The sequence below is a fragment of the Protopterus annectens genome, chromosome 14.part0 (genome assembly GCF_019279795.1).
Source record: "Protopterus annectens isolate FY-2018-M chromosome 14.part0, PAN1.0, whole genome shotgun sequence".
Lineage (NCBI taxonomy): Eukaryota > Metazoa > Chordata > Ceratodontiformes > Protopteridae > Protopterus > Protopterus annectens.
Window position 1 is genome coordinate 277,369,784 of NC_056748.1, and position 15,291 is coordinate 277,385,074.

A 15,291-nucleotide genomic window follows, 5' to 3' on the forward strand; every position below is an offset into this window, starting at 1 on the left:
AGTAGAAACATTTTCTGATAGTAATGAATGTAGTAGAAAGGATGAAGCAGGATGTGAAATAAAACAGTGTATGAGGTTACCTTTTTTGATATATGCAGATACTTATTTATTTTTTATTTATTTGCAGATGTTCTTCATGTTTCACTGTTGCAGTCTTCACATTTGGTTTATCAGCTTGCAGTAGCCCTCAGTCGTCCTGATTATCAAAGTCTTGGGTCCTGCGTCAGTTGCTGTCTCATCTTCCATGACATCAGGTAGTCAGGGGTATAAAGCATGCAGCCGATGCCATTACATCACTCATTCTTACCATGCGGTGCCCGAAGCAGAAGCAGTTTGCAAGTGTCGGTCGGCCGACTCCTGAAATTTTCGTTTTCGAGTTTCAGAACCAAAGTCTTCAACTAAAGCTAAGTATCCCATTGGGGAAACTTTTTCTTGCTCTAAACCGATGTCAGTAAAAGTCAATAATTGTATTTCTTGTGGAAAGCAAATACCTCATAAAGATTTTCATTCGTACTGTATTCCTTGCATAGGCCCTGACCACGACGTACCTCGCTGTAGGTTTTGTGTTTTATTTAAACTGCAAACTATTCGCCGTCGGTACATTTTCGCTTCTAAATATTTTAGTACTCGGTTCAATTATCCAGATATGTCTTTGGTAAACCACCCAACTACCGACATTCCGAAAAAACGCAAAGATAAAGACAGAGACAGGCCACTTAGGTCCAAAGCTGCCGACGATGCTTCTCCTAAGCTAGTCGCCATTTCGCCAGTACTCAGTGAGGTGCTTTTGCAGCCCCTGATAACCCACTATTTCAGATTCGCAGGCCTCTACTGTGACCCATTTGGAGTCCGGTATGCAGCGAGATGCTTCAACTGTGGAACCTCTGTGGATGTCTCTACCTGGGATGGGTCCGGAGTCGCTGTGCAGGCACCGGCTTCTGAGGGTGTATTCAGGCCTACTGACTTGCTTATTAAACCAATGCCATCTTCTTCTTCTAGGCCTAAAACTCGAACCATGCCTAGGAAACCGACGTCCAGACCGCATGGTCAGGCCTCTATTTACCCTTCTCTACCTATGAGGATTCTGATGCAGAAGACTCTATTCCCTCTGCTTCTCCCCCAGAGGATTTTTTTTTTTTTTTTTGGTGAAACCTTGCATACCCTTAGGGAGCATTTTCACTGGGAAAGCCAGGATTACTCTGATTCTAAAAAGAGACTTAGAGATTTCTTACTCCTGCCCCAACACAGGCCTTTAGCTATCCCTCCTGTGCTGGACATTGTTGACAATGCCTTTTCGGAATCTAGCTTGGCCCCTGACTGCTCCCAGAAAACCTGATCGATATTACAGGGTTCCTGATTCTCACAAGTTCCTTTTTAAAAATCCTACTGCAGATCCTGAGACCATTTCACAGGGACCCAAGGGCATTAAGGCTACTACTGCCAAAAATCCTACCCCCTCTGATAGAGATTCCAGGGCCCTGGATAGATGGGCTAAGAAGGTATACACCTCTGCAACCTTGGCCATCAGGGCCTTAAATTGCCAGTTTCATATGTTAAAGTATCAGCAGCATATTATTGGATTGCTTAAACAGAAAATGAGGTTGATTCCTGATTGTTCTAAAAATAAGGATTTACATGATTTAATGCATTCTGCTGAACAGGTTGGAAAACATACTTTGCAATGTGGTTTTGATTCACTAGAGGCATTTTGCAGGGCTGCTGTCACCGGGTTTGTACTTAGAAGGCATGCTTGGCTTAAGGAGCAATCTTTGCCAGATCATGTTAAAACTAAATTGCTGGATGCTCCCTTAAATCAGGACCGCCTCTTTGGTGACAAAGCAGAAGAAGTTCTTAAAAAGATGGAGGGAAAAACTAAATCTATGCAAACTGTTAAAGAATTCTTGCAAGTGCAGCCTCCTAAATTTAGTAGGCATTGGCCCTCAAAAAATTGGTCCTTTCCTGCCTCTTCCAGGCCTTCTCAGTTCAAACCCTGAACCAGCAGAACACCCAGGCTTCAGTCTCATGGTACGCACAGGACTAAGCAGTGGGGGGCTCCCACTTCCAAATCAGGGAGTAGTAAGACTCCCCCCTATGGTAAGCTGTCTCAATGACTTAACTTTAAAACTTCCAAGCACTTCTCAACTGACTGCTCCTTTAGGGGGAAAGATTGCTCTGCAAGCAAAGAACTGGGAACTCATTACCCAGGACAAATGGGTTTTAAACATAGTTTCCTAAGGATACAGATTTCACTTCCACACGTTACCAACCCCAAACGGTTGGCCAGATCTACCCCCAAATCAGTGGGCAGAGGCTCAAAAGCAAGTACTCTCTCTCTTAAGATTAAAGGCTATTCAGGCTGAACCGGAAGAGGAAAAGGGACAAGGTTTCTACTCAAGACGTTTCCTGGTACCCAGAAAAGACAACTCATGGTGTCCTATCCTGGACCTGTCTATCTTAAACACCTTTTTGGTGATTCCAAAATTCAAGATGCTAACTCTTCAGTTGCTTCCCATGATAGGCAAAGATGCCTGGTTGGCATCACTAGATTTAAAGGAAGCCTACCTGCACATCCCAATCAGGGACTCTTGCAGAAAATACCTACGCTTCAAAGCAGGCTGCATGCACTGTCAGTTCTCTGCACTGCCCTTTGGCTTATCTACTGCGTCCAGGGTATTCACAAAGTGCCTAGCTCCAGTCATTGCATTTTGCAGGCAAATAAATATTGAAATATACCCATACCTGGACGATTGTCTAATTCAGGCAGAAAGCCAGGACATACTTCTGAATCATCTGGCATTTGTACAAAGGATGTTAACTTGTCTGGGGTACACCATAAATGAAAAGAAATCATATCTGGTACCCTGTCAACAAATTAAATTCCTGGGAGCAAGCTTGAGCACAACTTCCCAGATGGCTTTCCTCACGCTTGAGAAACAAATTCATTTGACAACTTACTTCAAACTAGTGGCCACAAAAACTCAGCTATCTGCAAGGCAAATACTGCAAGCCTTGGGGTTCATGGCCTCGTGCATTCTACTAATTCCATATGCAAGACTGCATATGAAGAAACTACAGTGGCATGTAAAAAGCCTATGGTGTCAACATTCTCAGGATCTAGAAGCAATGATTCCTATCATACCTTGCCTACGGTTAGAATTCCTTTGGTGGGCAGAGGCCTGCCACCAAAACAAGGGACTTCCATTCATTCTACCCCCTGCCGCCGAAACCCTAACAACAGATGCATCAGAATATGCATGGGGGGGCACACCTGGCAGGACAGTGCGTTCAGGGCAAATGGAACCCAAGTAAAATGCACCTGCATATCAATCAAAAAGAAATGTTAGCTGTACAGAATGCTCTGACAACCTTGAAGGACCACATTCTTCCAGGGCATTTAATGGTAAAGACGGACAACACAACTGTTATGTAGTGCATAAACAAGCAGGAGGGTACCCATTCTTACCCCCTCTGCAGACTTGCCATGGCTCTGTGGAACAGAGCCTTGAGCTACCAAGTGCATCTAGAGGCTCAGTTCCTGCCAGGAAAACTAAATCTACTGGCAGACGAACTAAGCAGAAATGTCATGGACCCACATGAGTGGAAACTGGAACCAAAGATTTTCAACATGTTGATCAATAAATGGGGGATCCCAGATGTAGACCTGTTTGCCTCCCCCCAGAACTACCAATTGGACAAATTCTGCACAATGACTCCCCACAAACAAGCTTGGAAAGTGGATGCCCTGTCCTTCAGCTGGAAAAATCTATCAGTTTATGCCTTTCCTCCTCTGCCTCTCCTCTCCAAAGTACTACTAAAGATCAAACAGGACAAACCAAGGATGATACTGAATGCACCAGACTGGCCACGCCAACACTGGTACCCCCTCTTGCGCAGTGTGTCACACCTTGCCCCATGGCACCTACATCAGACCCCTACCCTGCTGTCTCAGCAGGAGAGCCAGATTCTGCACCCTCAGCTTCAAACCCTGAACCTGGCAGCCTGGCTAATTACCTAATCTCTCCATTACCATTCCTCAGCCCCCAGCTTCAAACCCTGAACCTGGCGGCCTGGCTAATTACCTGAGCTCTCTATTACCATTCCTCAGTAAACAAGTGTTGGATGTCATTTTGGAGGCAAGGAGGCCTAGTACTAGAAAATCTTATGCTGAAAATGGAAAAGATTCTGTGTCTGGAACCAAACTCAAGGGATGACCACAGCAGCGCCCAATTTACCTCAGATTCTTCAATACTTAACTGAGATGCTTCACAAGGGCCTTTCCTTTTCCTCCATCAAAATTCATGCCTCAGCCATTTCAGCTCATTACAACACAGAACCACCCCTCTTTTCCTCACCCACTGCTCAAGCAGTTCCTCAGAGGGGGCCAAAAACTTAAAACCACTCGAGAGTGCCCCAACTCTAGCCTGGGACCTTAATTTTGTATTGGAAAAATTCACTCTTCCTCCTTTTGAGCCTGCTGCAAATGCAGAGTTAAAATTCCTTTCTTGGAAAACAACTTTCCTTTTAGCAATCACTTCAGCAAGAAGGGTATCTGAATTACAGGCCCTTATGGCAGTGGAGCCTTTCATCATCTTTCATGCAGGCAGGGTGTCCCTCAGGACCAATCCATCTTTCATGCCCAAGGTGGTATTCAGTGTAGCTCTTAATCATTCCATTAATTTGCCAACCTTCTTTTCTAATCCACAGAACAAAGGGGAACAGATGCTGCACTCGTTAGATGTGCACAGACAACTTAGATTTTACTTGGACAGGACTAAACCTCAAAGGAAATCTGAACTGCTGGTGGCATTGGCTGCAGGGGCAGAGGGGAAGGCTGTTTCAAAGCAAACCATTTCTAAATGGATAGGCCACTGCATTCATTTCTGCTATAAGCACCATGGAAAACCTATCCCACAGGGGATCAGACCCCACTCAACCAGGGCTGCATCTACCTCTACAGCATTTCTCAAAGGCGTCCCTACCAGGGACATCCTAGAAGCTTCTACCTGGAGTTCTGTAAATACTTTCACCAAGCATTACCATCTGCCAATTTTCTCTAAATCCAGAGCTGGCTTTGCCACTGCAGTCTTGCAGTGCTTTATAGCTGGTCCTAATGCCATCTGAATTCCCCCTGCCATCCTTAGCTTTTGGAATCTACCCAAATGTGATGACTGCAACAGTGAAACACGAAGAACATAGTAAAGTTGTGTACACTTACCATAAATGTAGATGTTCGAGTGTATTCACTGTTGCAGTCCTGGTTACCCTCCCTCCAGCCCCCTGACGTCTTTTGGCTGTACCTCTATTCTCCTTTACTATACTTAAACGCTTTTTGGTGTATTTGCTTTTTTTTTTGGCGGTATAACCTTGTGTGTGTGTATATATATATATATATATATATATATATATATATATATATATATATATATATATATATAAAATTGCTTCCCATTAAAGGGGGCACCTGACATCTGGGGCAAGAAAAACTGATGTAATGGCATCAGCTGCATGCTTTATACCCCTGACTACCTAACGTCATGGAAGATGAGACAGCAACCGACACAGGACCCAAGACTTTGATAATCAGGCTGACTGAGGGCTACTGCAAGCAGATAACCTAAATGTGATGACTGCAACAGTGAATACACTCGGAACATCTACATTTATGGTAAGTGTACACAACTGTACGGGATAGTCCTTAAGGCCAAGAAGAACCCGTTTTCAATGGAGTCCTGGGGAGAAAATCTCCAAAAACAAACAAAAAAAATTACAAACAAAATTAAAATAAAAGCTTTTGTTACAGAAAGTACAAAAGTACTAGTAAAAACATTGAATTTAAACATACACTTTCTGAAACAAAAATGACAGTCAAAGTTTTGGTTACATTAAGTACAAAATAAAAACACTGTATTTAAAGAAACAATTTCAGAGATAAAAAGTCAGCATTGTAAATCTAGGATAGTTATATACTCATGGATTGGTTCTTGCTGAGTCATATATGAAATGGGAGAAGTGAGAGGTGAAGAGGTTATGTGGGGTTGGGACCAGGAGAATTCCCACTGAGATATGAGGTGTGAGTGAAGTGAGTTTTTAAAGGAAGAGAGGTTTCTGGTGGTACGGATGGATTGTGATAGGGAGTTCCATTGATGTGCAAGAGTGAAGGATAGGAGATTTTTGCCTGGGGGACGGGTAGGTTTAAACAGCTGGTGATGATTATAAAGAAGGTTGGATGATTGAAGTGGTATCAGAGGTAACAAAAAAAAAACACAGTTGTTGAAACTAAGATTAACATTAAAAAAAAAATAGTTTGGTGATGTGGTTAAGATGGGGGAATATATTGTACAGTGAATGAGAAGTGTGTTAGGGATACATTGTGGAAGACAGGAAGCAAGTTAGAGTCAGTGAAACGATTTTACAGGCACTTAGGATGTTAACAGTGTAGTGGAGGACTTTTCGGTAGATAGCATTGTAGGTTCTTCTGTTCAATTTTTGGCCGAGGTGTCTTCTTTGTGGAGTCTGCATGTCCTCCTTGTGTTTGTATGGGTTTCCTATGGGTGCTTCCATGTCCCCACATTCCAAACATATGCAATAGGTGAGTTGGACACTCTAAATTGGCCATAGGTGTGATTGTGTGTTTGTGTGTGTGTGTGGTATGAAAGAACAGACGGGGCAGGGCTAGCCACCTGGCAGTGTGAACTTTGGCTTTAGATGATTGCCGCTTTTGAAGTGACACCCCAAACCCAAAAGGGTTGTGGATGGATGGATGGATATAGGGAAAAGGTATATGATGAGTAAATGTACATATTAGAAAGTCCAGCTTACATGGGAGGAGTGTACATTTTTCCAGTTGTATCTGAGACAGAATTGCTGGGAATCGTATTTAGTTTTTGGATGGGTTCAAGGCCAAACCCTATTAAAAAGGGGATATTGTGTAATTTTAAAGGAAATAGAGAGTTGAATTTAATAAGCATGTTATGTATGTGGTGTCCATTTGTTTGTAAAAGAGAAGTCTGTATGTACCTTGTTATATAGGAAGGTATGAGGATTTATGAATGGAATGAAAGGGTAAAGAAAAGAAAATGAGAAAGTATAAGTGAGACAATGGAAAAGTATTGGGATAAATGAGGTTTTGGAAAATAAAAAATAGATGAAGTAAAAGGGGATGAAGGAGGGAATGGTATAAGAAAATTATTTAAGGAAATGTTATCTATGGGAAGATTTAAAATATAAGATAAAGGAGGCAGTAATAGACAGAGCAAAAAGACTGCATTTTTATGAGTATGAGGAGTTTCATGGAGGTTTTTACTGGATAAATTGCAAATGAAAGCAAACATGAAATGTAAGACACAGGAAGAAAGACTATGCAATGCATATGGGGTTGAAGAAACAGCAAAACATGTTTTTGGAGTAAAAGAAGATTAATAATTTTTGGAAATTATTTAAGGGGCACTTTAGGAAGGTTTTATAGAAACTGATATGAATGTGCTATTGTATGGGAGTCACGGAAAGAAGAATGATGTGGATAAATAGGATGGAATGTTTGATAGTGATATGGTGTTTAAGGAAGAAGCGATATGAAGATTTGTTATATAGCAAAGTGATAAATATGGAGACATACTAGATGACATGAAGAGGGTTATGTCGAAAAGTGTCACAGTGGGGTTGAGGGGTGTAAAACTCAGCAAAGAAAATTAAAAAATATATGGCATATAAATTAAAGGGTATATATTGAAGTTGTGTACTGTATTATGAATGAGAGTTTAACAGTATAAAGCATTCCTAGTCTTTCCGATAAGTGCCATGAGATCTTTTTATATCCATCTAAGCTACTAAGTTGGGCGGACTAGACCTGTGTTCATTGTCTTGTTTCATATGAAGGATGGCACACTCTGGAGTGCAGCAGCCCCCAATGCTGCACTGCAGTGTCAGTATTACAAAATGAATCCTGGTACCTTGTGTGAGAGTAGATCCCATAGTCTTTCTGATCTTTCAGCATTAAAGGTGAAATGTGCTACCTGTTGACCTATGATGCTGACTTCACCATGTCCCCTGGGAATGCGTAATATGTAAATACTTTTTCTTATACTACATGTATATGATCAGTGCATTACGGTGTACCTAATATTTTATGTAGTGTCTGTACTGCTGTAATGTATGACTGTGTATAATGCAACATTTTGATTTTAATGTATCTGGTGCTTTTTTCTCCTGGTCTTGGCTGAAAACGGGTTCTTTTCAACTTAGACTATCATATTTACAAATGTAATAAATATGCAAATTAGTTGGATTATTTATTGTGTATTATTTAACTGTATAATTTCTACTATAACTTGTGTATTGTCTTGGATTATTTATTGTGTATTATTTAACTGTATAATTTCTACTATAACTTGTGTATTGTCTTGGAGTTATCTGTCTGGGACTGCACTTAAAATGGGACCATCCTGCTGGATGTTCATAGTTAAACATAAACTAAAATAAATAAGTAAAATCTTGAATTACTTTATCCCTCTATTTGAGTCAGCTTTGACATAATCTCCCTCAAAGCACATATTAATGCAGTTTTTACATGCGAGTCAAGTTTTTCCACAGATAACAGCAAATTTATCCATTAAGACCTTTCTGGAAGGTATCCTGCATTTAAGGCCCTCAAGAAAGGAGTAAATGTATTTCTATTTTTGATGGGTTGTGGGACCTTTGATAGAAATTTTATAGAAATTGGAACATGTAGGGCCAGGGTCTCCGTTTTGGGAAGTGCAGGGGCAGTCTTCCTTTGCAAAAACGTTTTTAATTTCAGTCTTTGTTGATTTAGTATGTTAGTCAAATGGGACAATGGCAACTTCTGGTCAGTATGTTGGGCAATGGAGAAACACATCATCAGTAAGGTAAAGTTACCCATACGTGCAATATCCTAGAAAAATATTATGATGTTGGTAACCAACTACTTGTAGACAGATTAAGGACATTACCTTGCCTTCTTACAATATACATGTTAACTTAAATTTTATGAGCTTAAGCCCTGTGCTGTTATCAAAACAAGAAGCAATGCACAGATGCATATAAATTTCACAGTAAAACTGAGTGCTACTTAGAAAATTGCTATTAAATTGTAAGTACTTTAAATAAAATACATAGTTCAGCACAGCACAATAAACATTGCAGCTATTAAAAGCATTCTAAAACTTAAACTGTACAAAAACAAAAGCCCAATAAAGCATCTGCCATACAAAAAATTATATGTTCTGAGCAGTAAATTTCAGAGTCCATCAAACATTGTGTCAGATGTTTTGCAGAGTCAAAACAAAATTCATGTGAGTATGTATAAACTACAATTGCAACAAAGTTGCTAAAAGATGAATGAAAAGATTAATAGTGTAATAGAAGTAGTACATAATAAACCACAATGTCTATAAAAACAGTAATTTTACAACTATGTTAGTAATATAAGCAGAAACACACAGAACGTAAAATTACAAGCTACAGACAATAGGGTAGCTAGAATCACAGCAGTCTCAGAAGATTTTCATGAATAATGTCCTGAAACAAACCGCGTCCCCTGTAGGAGCAAATTAATTGGCAAAACGCTGAGTGTAAGCAGCAGCACACTCCAACTCTCTCCATGCTTACTGATTGCTTCATGTTCAGTGGACAGGACAGACAAACAGCAATCCATTCTCAAGAAACACTGGTCAAAGGACCGTCAAACCAGATAAGTCCACCAAACATCTGACGACCATTAAACTTGAAATATAAGTTTAAACAGCTGACAGCAGTAGAGGCAATGGTGTCTATAGGCAGCCATCTGTCATGATCTTCAGACATGCGCACTGCTTTTTGAAGATCAAGGGTTTTAGGCATGGTTTTGAATTTAGCTATGTTATCTGTAAATCTGATGGAATGAGGAAACTTGTTATATTTAGCGGGTAGGAAAAAAACTTGATGCTGTCTTTCCAGGTCTGTATCAGCATATCGAATGCTGACAACGCCGAATGCAATTTAATCGAACTGAAATGTTCGAAATCTCAGAAGAGCGAACTGATGGAACATAGAGTTCTTTCCCAGGGAAAGAAATTGGTGTTCCGTGCAAAAAAAATTTTTTTCAATACTTTAAACACTGACAGAAGTAAGTGGCTTCGCACCCCACACCCCCCCTACTTAAATATACTAACTCCGAGCCCGCACCACAGTGGAGGAAATAGTAAACTCCGATGATGGCCCACCGATTTCTTTCCCTGGGAAAGAAATCAATATTCCGTTAGTTCGCTGATCTGAGATTTCGAACATTTCAGTCCGTTAAATTAAATTCGGCGTTTTCAACATTCGAAATGCTGATAGGAACCCGTCTTGCCAGTTTTGAGGATATGTAGCAATGTTTGTTTAGCAGGTATTAGGGCTTTGCTTGACCATGCCACTTTAATTTAGGGGATAGGGCTGGTTGCTGTGTTACAGTTTGAATATAAATATTTATTAATCATGTAATATTCTGTGTTTGAAATTCATCAAACTTGGCAGCTCTGTCATAGGCACTTACGAGCTGATCAGCCACATGCTTGGTTATTTTCCTGGTAATAGTGGTATAGTAAAGGAATTTAAATAACAGTCCTGTGTATGCTACAGCCAACCTGATGCTTAGCATCAAAGACTGCTTTATTCTATACAAAACAATAATTTTACAGCTAATTTATTTTTCACTGTGTTGATACATTCCTTGAAGGACAGATCTTTGTCAGTAATTGCTAAGCATTTCCAACTTTTAGCCTGTTCATTTGGGCCATAATTTCTCATACTTTAGATGTAATCAAGCTTGGAATGGCTATACTATCCCGTCACTGTTTACCAAAATAGATTACTTTTGTTTTCTTTTCATGGGCTATTGTCATAAATCTATTTTTGAGGGAGTTGAAGTATGTCTGCAGGTCCCTTTATGCTTGTAATGTGTCTGTACTGTATGTGTCAAATTGTAAGCATGTTACTAGTGGCATTTCCTGTATGTGTAGATGTACCTTATTAGTACATACAAAAAATAAGAGCGGCCCAAAGAAGGGACCTTGAGTAACTTTTAAATTATGTTAGTAGGGTTCTAAGAGTGTATTCTAACAGACTTCTACTTGCTTTCTTCTTACTATGTAGTTAGTGAGCCATTTTAATGAGGATGTTTTACAGCCTTGTTTTAAGCATTAAATGATTATTTCATGGTGTACAGGATCAAAAAATGTAAAAAAATGTAAGACAATAGCTGCAGTATGATATCCTTGTGTTGAGTTGTAGTCTACAAGCTTCATGATGGCGGTATTGTTTGTCATGTCCATATGGGATATCACGGTAGATTACTTCCTGATGTTCAGCAGTAAAACTTTGTATCCCCAACAATTTATTGGTTAAATAATTGTTTGGATAATCTTCGTTATAGGATGCAAGTTAATGATGCACTCTCTCAGTCAGAACCTGTGGATACATATACAAATGGGCAAGATCATGTGAAGATGAGTATTCAAGGATCTCAGCCTGCTTCTGAGCACCACCTTCGTTATATGGTGTTTTGAAAAATTACCTTGGCCATTCACTAAATCCTTATAGAATAATGTTGTCAACATCACTCTGAGTTTATAAAAAGAAAATATAAAAATTTGTACACAAAGCATCTCTCCAATGTACTGAATTATTGGGCCATCTCCTTGCAGGAGAGGGGCAGGGTGTTCTTTGTATGTCAGATTAAATACCCAGGGGGTTGGCTGGGACCTCCTTTAACCTTCTCTATATGCTTGTACATGAGTCTTGCAAAGGTTATAGTGCTTTTAGGAACCTGGCATATTTTCTGTTTGTTAACTCCTGATCCCAACACCACTCTAGCCAAAGGAGTCTTACTAATTCCCTTCAGCCACAATTTACCAGTTATTGTTGCCAGATTCTTCTGTTGTTCTAGCAGCTCCCTATCAGTCAAAAGACAGCTTTAGGTTCTTACTGTCTGAAGTACTACGGCTTAACCATTGTCCTTTCCTTAACACCTTATTAAAAATCAGATACGAATAAAGCACTCGTGTTGGTGCTATTTCTATACTTGATGGAATGATGCAACTCTTAAACTATGGGATTCGCTGCAGTTGCTCATTTGGATCTCAGCTGTGTGTTACCATTGTGAAAGTCGGCTGTCTCTGTTTTGCCTTAAGTGGTGAAAATGTTAGTGTGTGTTGACAGTGAAACATTGTTATTCTGTGTAAGAAATGTTTAGGCTTTGCTTGTATTGTTTTCAGTGTAGACATTGTCTGGCTGTGCAGTAGCTGACCATGTACTGTGTGTATCTGTTGCTTGTACCTGGCTGTTAGAAAATTGTTTTCATTTAATTACCTTGAGCCCTTTGGCCCAGTCTACTTACTTTAAATAAGTAAATGAAAACCTGGAAAGTGTCTCATTCTGTAAAACTTCTCCTGATATACTGAATGGTGTTAAAACCTGTGAGTAACTATTTGCATAAAACATACTGTGGTCCAGTGGACTGTAGCCAGGTTGTCTGTTCACAGTCAGACTATCATTTCCTTTAAATACAAACAATAGAATTGATATCCTGTCTATACATTTAGTGTCTTGTAAGATGTGGTCAGATTTTTTTTTTTTTTATCATATGTTATGATACATTCTCAGGGTTCTCTGTAGATGGTTATGATTGTATACAGCCTAGTATGAGTAATATTTGCATCATGTTCGTGTATGACATAGATTTATATAACTAGGTCTCATTCCTATTTAGCAGCTTGTAGTACTGGTTGTTCACTTTAAGGAAATATGTCACTAATGTAAGCAGAGAAGGCAAAAGCACTAACTAGCTGGTTAGCTGGTAATATGTGGATCTCCAGTTGTTTATTAATAATGACATTCTTTTTCTGCTTTCCACCAGGAAATGGGGAGCTGAGTAATAAGGAGTTTGTCTCAATCATGAAGCAGCGGCTGATGAGAGGCCTGGAGAAGCCTAAAGACATGGGATTTACTCGACTTGTGAGAGCCATGTGGAAATGTGCTCAGGACACAGCCTGGAACTTTGCTGTTCCTAAACAGAAAGGCACTGAATGAGATGCAACTGCAAAAACAGAACTGAGTGAATTAAAAATAAATTGGGCATCCTATTTATTTATTATTTGGGAAAATACAGACTGGCTGGCCAAAATTAGTCAAGATTGATATATTTTTGGTTTGACTGTGCCATACTTTAAGAGGACATTATATACAGATACTGAGCGCAGGGAGAGGTTTGTAACAACATTAAATTTGCAAGTAAAATGCATTTGGCTTCTATTGCCAGCTTGTTGTATTCAGTCATCTGATGTATTTTGTTTTTATTAAAGAAGCAATCATTCATCATGTTTGATAACTTGCACTGCTATGGCTACTCCTAACTAAGCAACAATGTTCAAGGTCCTTTGGTGATTTCTTATCCAGAGGTGACAGGGCTGCTGCGTGGTGCAAAAGTACATAGTCAATTTACTTCTCTTAAAGCTTGCTGGCTTATGTGCTTCATGACAGTTTTCATTCTTTTATTCCATCCTGTTTTGCTATAGTGGCAGTGGGATGTATGGGAGTGAAGGTGATATGAACTGCAGAAGTATGTAGCTGACTCCAGATTGATGTGTCAGTGACAATGCTGTATACTACATATGTGGATGTGTTTGTCTCTTTCCAAACTGGTTAGGAACAGGTCCTTGATAAGCACTCAACTGATTCGAACATCCCCAGAATCATACCACTGAAACTAAAGTATGCTTAATATCCACAATATTGAGCATACAGCTCACTGAAAATGTATATTGTGTGTTTATAGACCCAATAATCCAAAGGATCTGCTGAAGCAACCTATGCACCTGCCGTATAGTTCTCTTACCAACAACATTCCATATCTTTTTTCTGGCATGACATCCTATGCAGTAGTAAGCACAGTGAAACTCACAGTACTTGGCAAGCAGACATTCTGTGAGCAGTGATTTGGAAATCTACAAATCCTTTAAACTGTAAATTAAACTCCTGTTTTTGGAGAACTCTGAGTTAACTAGTTGTCATTATTGGCTTATCTTTCTGTCTTTACAAACACCTGCAGGCAGTCACAAAATCGTCATTCTTCCACATATCCCAAAAGGGAGGACTTTTGATTGATTTGCACTGTTGCTTTAATAACATGCTGCTGACCTCATCACAAACTCATTCCCTCCAGAGCAGTTCTTTTGAGTGTGTACCTTTAACTCCCAGTGGGTGTGGCTTCAGCCTTTAAAAAATGAAGTTATCACCTTACAGTTCTAACAAATACTCATTGATAGAGGTCATATACCAATACAATTGTGTTTGCCATCATGTATGCTTCAAGATAAACTATTCTGATACCTTTTATGTAACATGGTTTTGGAATTATTAATGCAAATATGAACAGGTAATATTTGACGCCTAGAGGCGCAGTAGGAGGTAACTGCAGAAACACCTGGAGACGTCACTCGGCTGTAATGAGTTTTAAACTTGCCAAGTGAGGTTAGGTTGTTTTTTAGCCTTTAGTTCTTTATGCCCATATCAGAGCAAAATTATTTGGGATTACATAAACTCCTTTTGCATCTTTTACATCTATCAGTTGTTTTCAGTAGTAGTGCCATGAAATTTTAAAGCACATTTTTTTTTCATTCAGTCCTAATCTTCACATAGCAAAAATGACATTGTTATTGCAGTCTAGTTAATCTTTGCAGTTTTCATAAATTATAATATGTAATACCTCTTTTAATAAAAGAAAATTACACCAAAGTTTCAGTAATTCTATGTGATGACTAACAGTGCATGGTCAGTGTTGATATACAACTTAGTGTATGGCATCCAGTTTGTAAGTTATCATCCAATATCTTCAGAATTGTAACTTCACTGGAATAATATCAGGGTGTTTAATAAATGATTGTTATATACTGAATTTCATTGTTCATTATGCAATAAAATTTTATATTTGAGCGTGTTTAGTTTCATAGGAATTCTGCACACTTCTGAAGAGCTCGGAAGAAGCAATGTTGTACCTCTTTTTTGTTTAATATAATTTGTGTTCCTTGAATGCCTTAATACTTCCTCATCTGTTAGGCATTCCATTGTGGCTCATAGTCTGTTACTGCCTCACCGGGAGCCTCATTTCCTTGAAAAATGGTTCTGAAGGGCTAAAATCCATACCACCATCACCACCAAAAACATGTTAGTTTTACTGATTGGCCTGCAGAAAACATATATGGCCAGTAATATGTTTTACAGATTTATAGTTCTGTGCTTCTCATCCCTTATTTTTCTGGA

General features: G+C 39.4%; 1 protein-coding gene across 6 annotated transcripts in view; it reads left to right on the plus strand.

Annotated features, from left to right (window-relative positions):
* MICU1 (mitochondrial calcium uptake 1) overlaps positions 1–13,350 on the plus strand; it is a 1,714,640-nt gene extending 1,701,290 nt beyond the window's left edge. For all 6 annotated transcript variants that reach the window (XM_044055989.1, XM_044055988.1, XM_044055992.1 and 3 more), the window contains one exon: positions 12,890–13,350. In XM_044055989.1, coding sequence (XP_043911924.1) covers positions 12,890–13,062 — 173 coding nt within the window. In that variant the 3' untranslated portion in view covers positions 13,063–13,350. The remainder of the gene's footprint in view (positions 1–12,889) is intronic.
* The last annotated feature ends 1,941 nt before the right edge of the window (positions 13,351–15,291 follow it).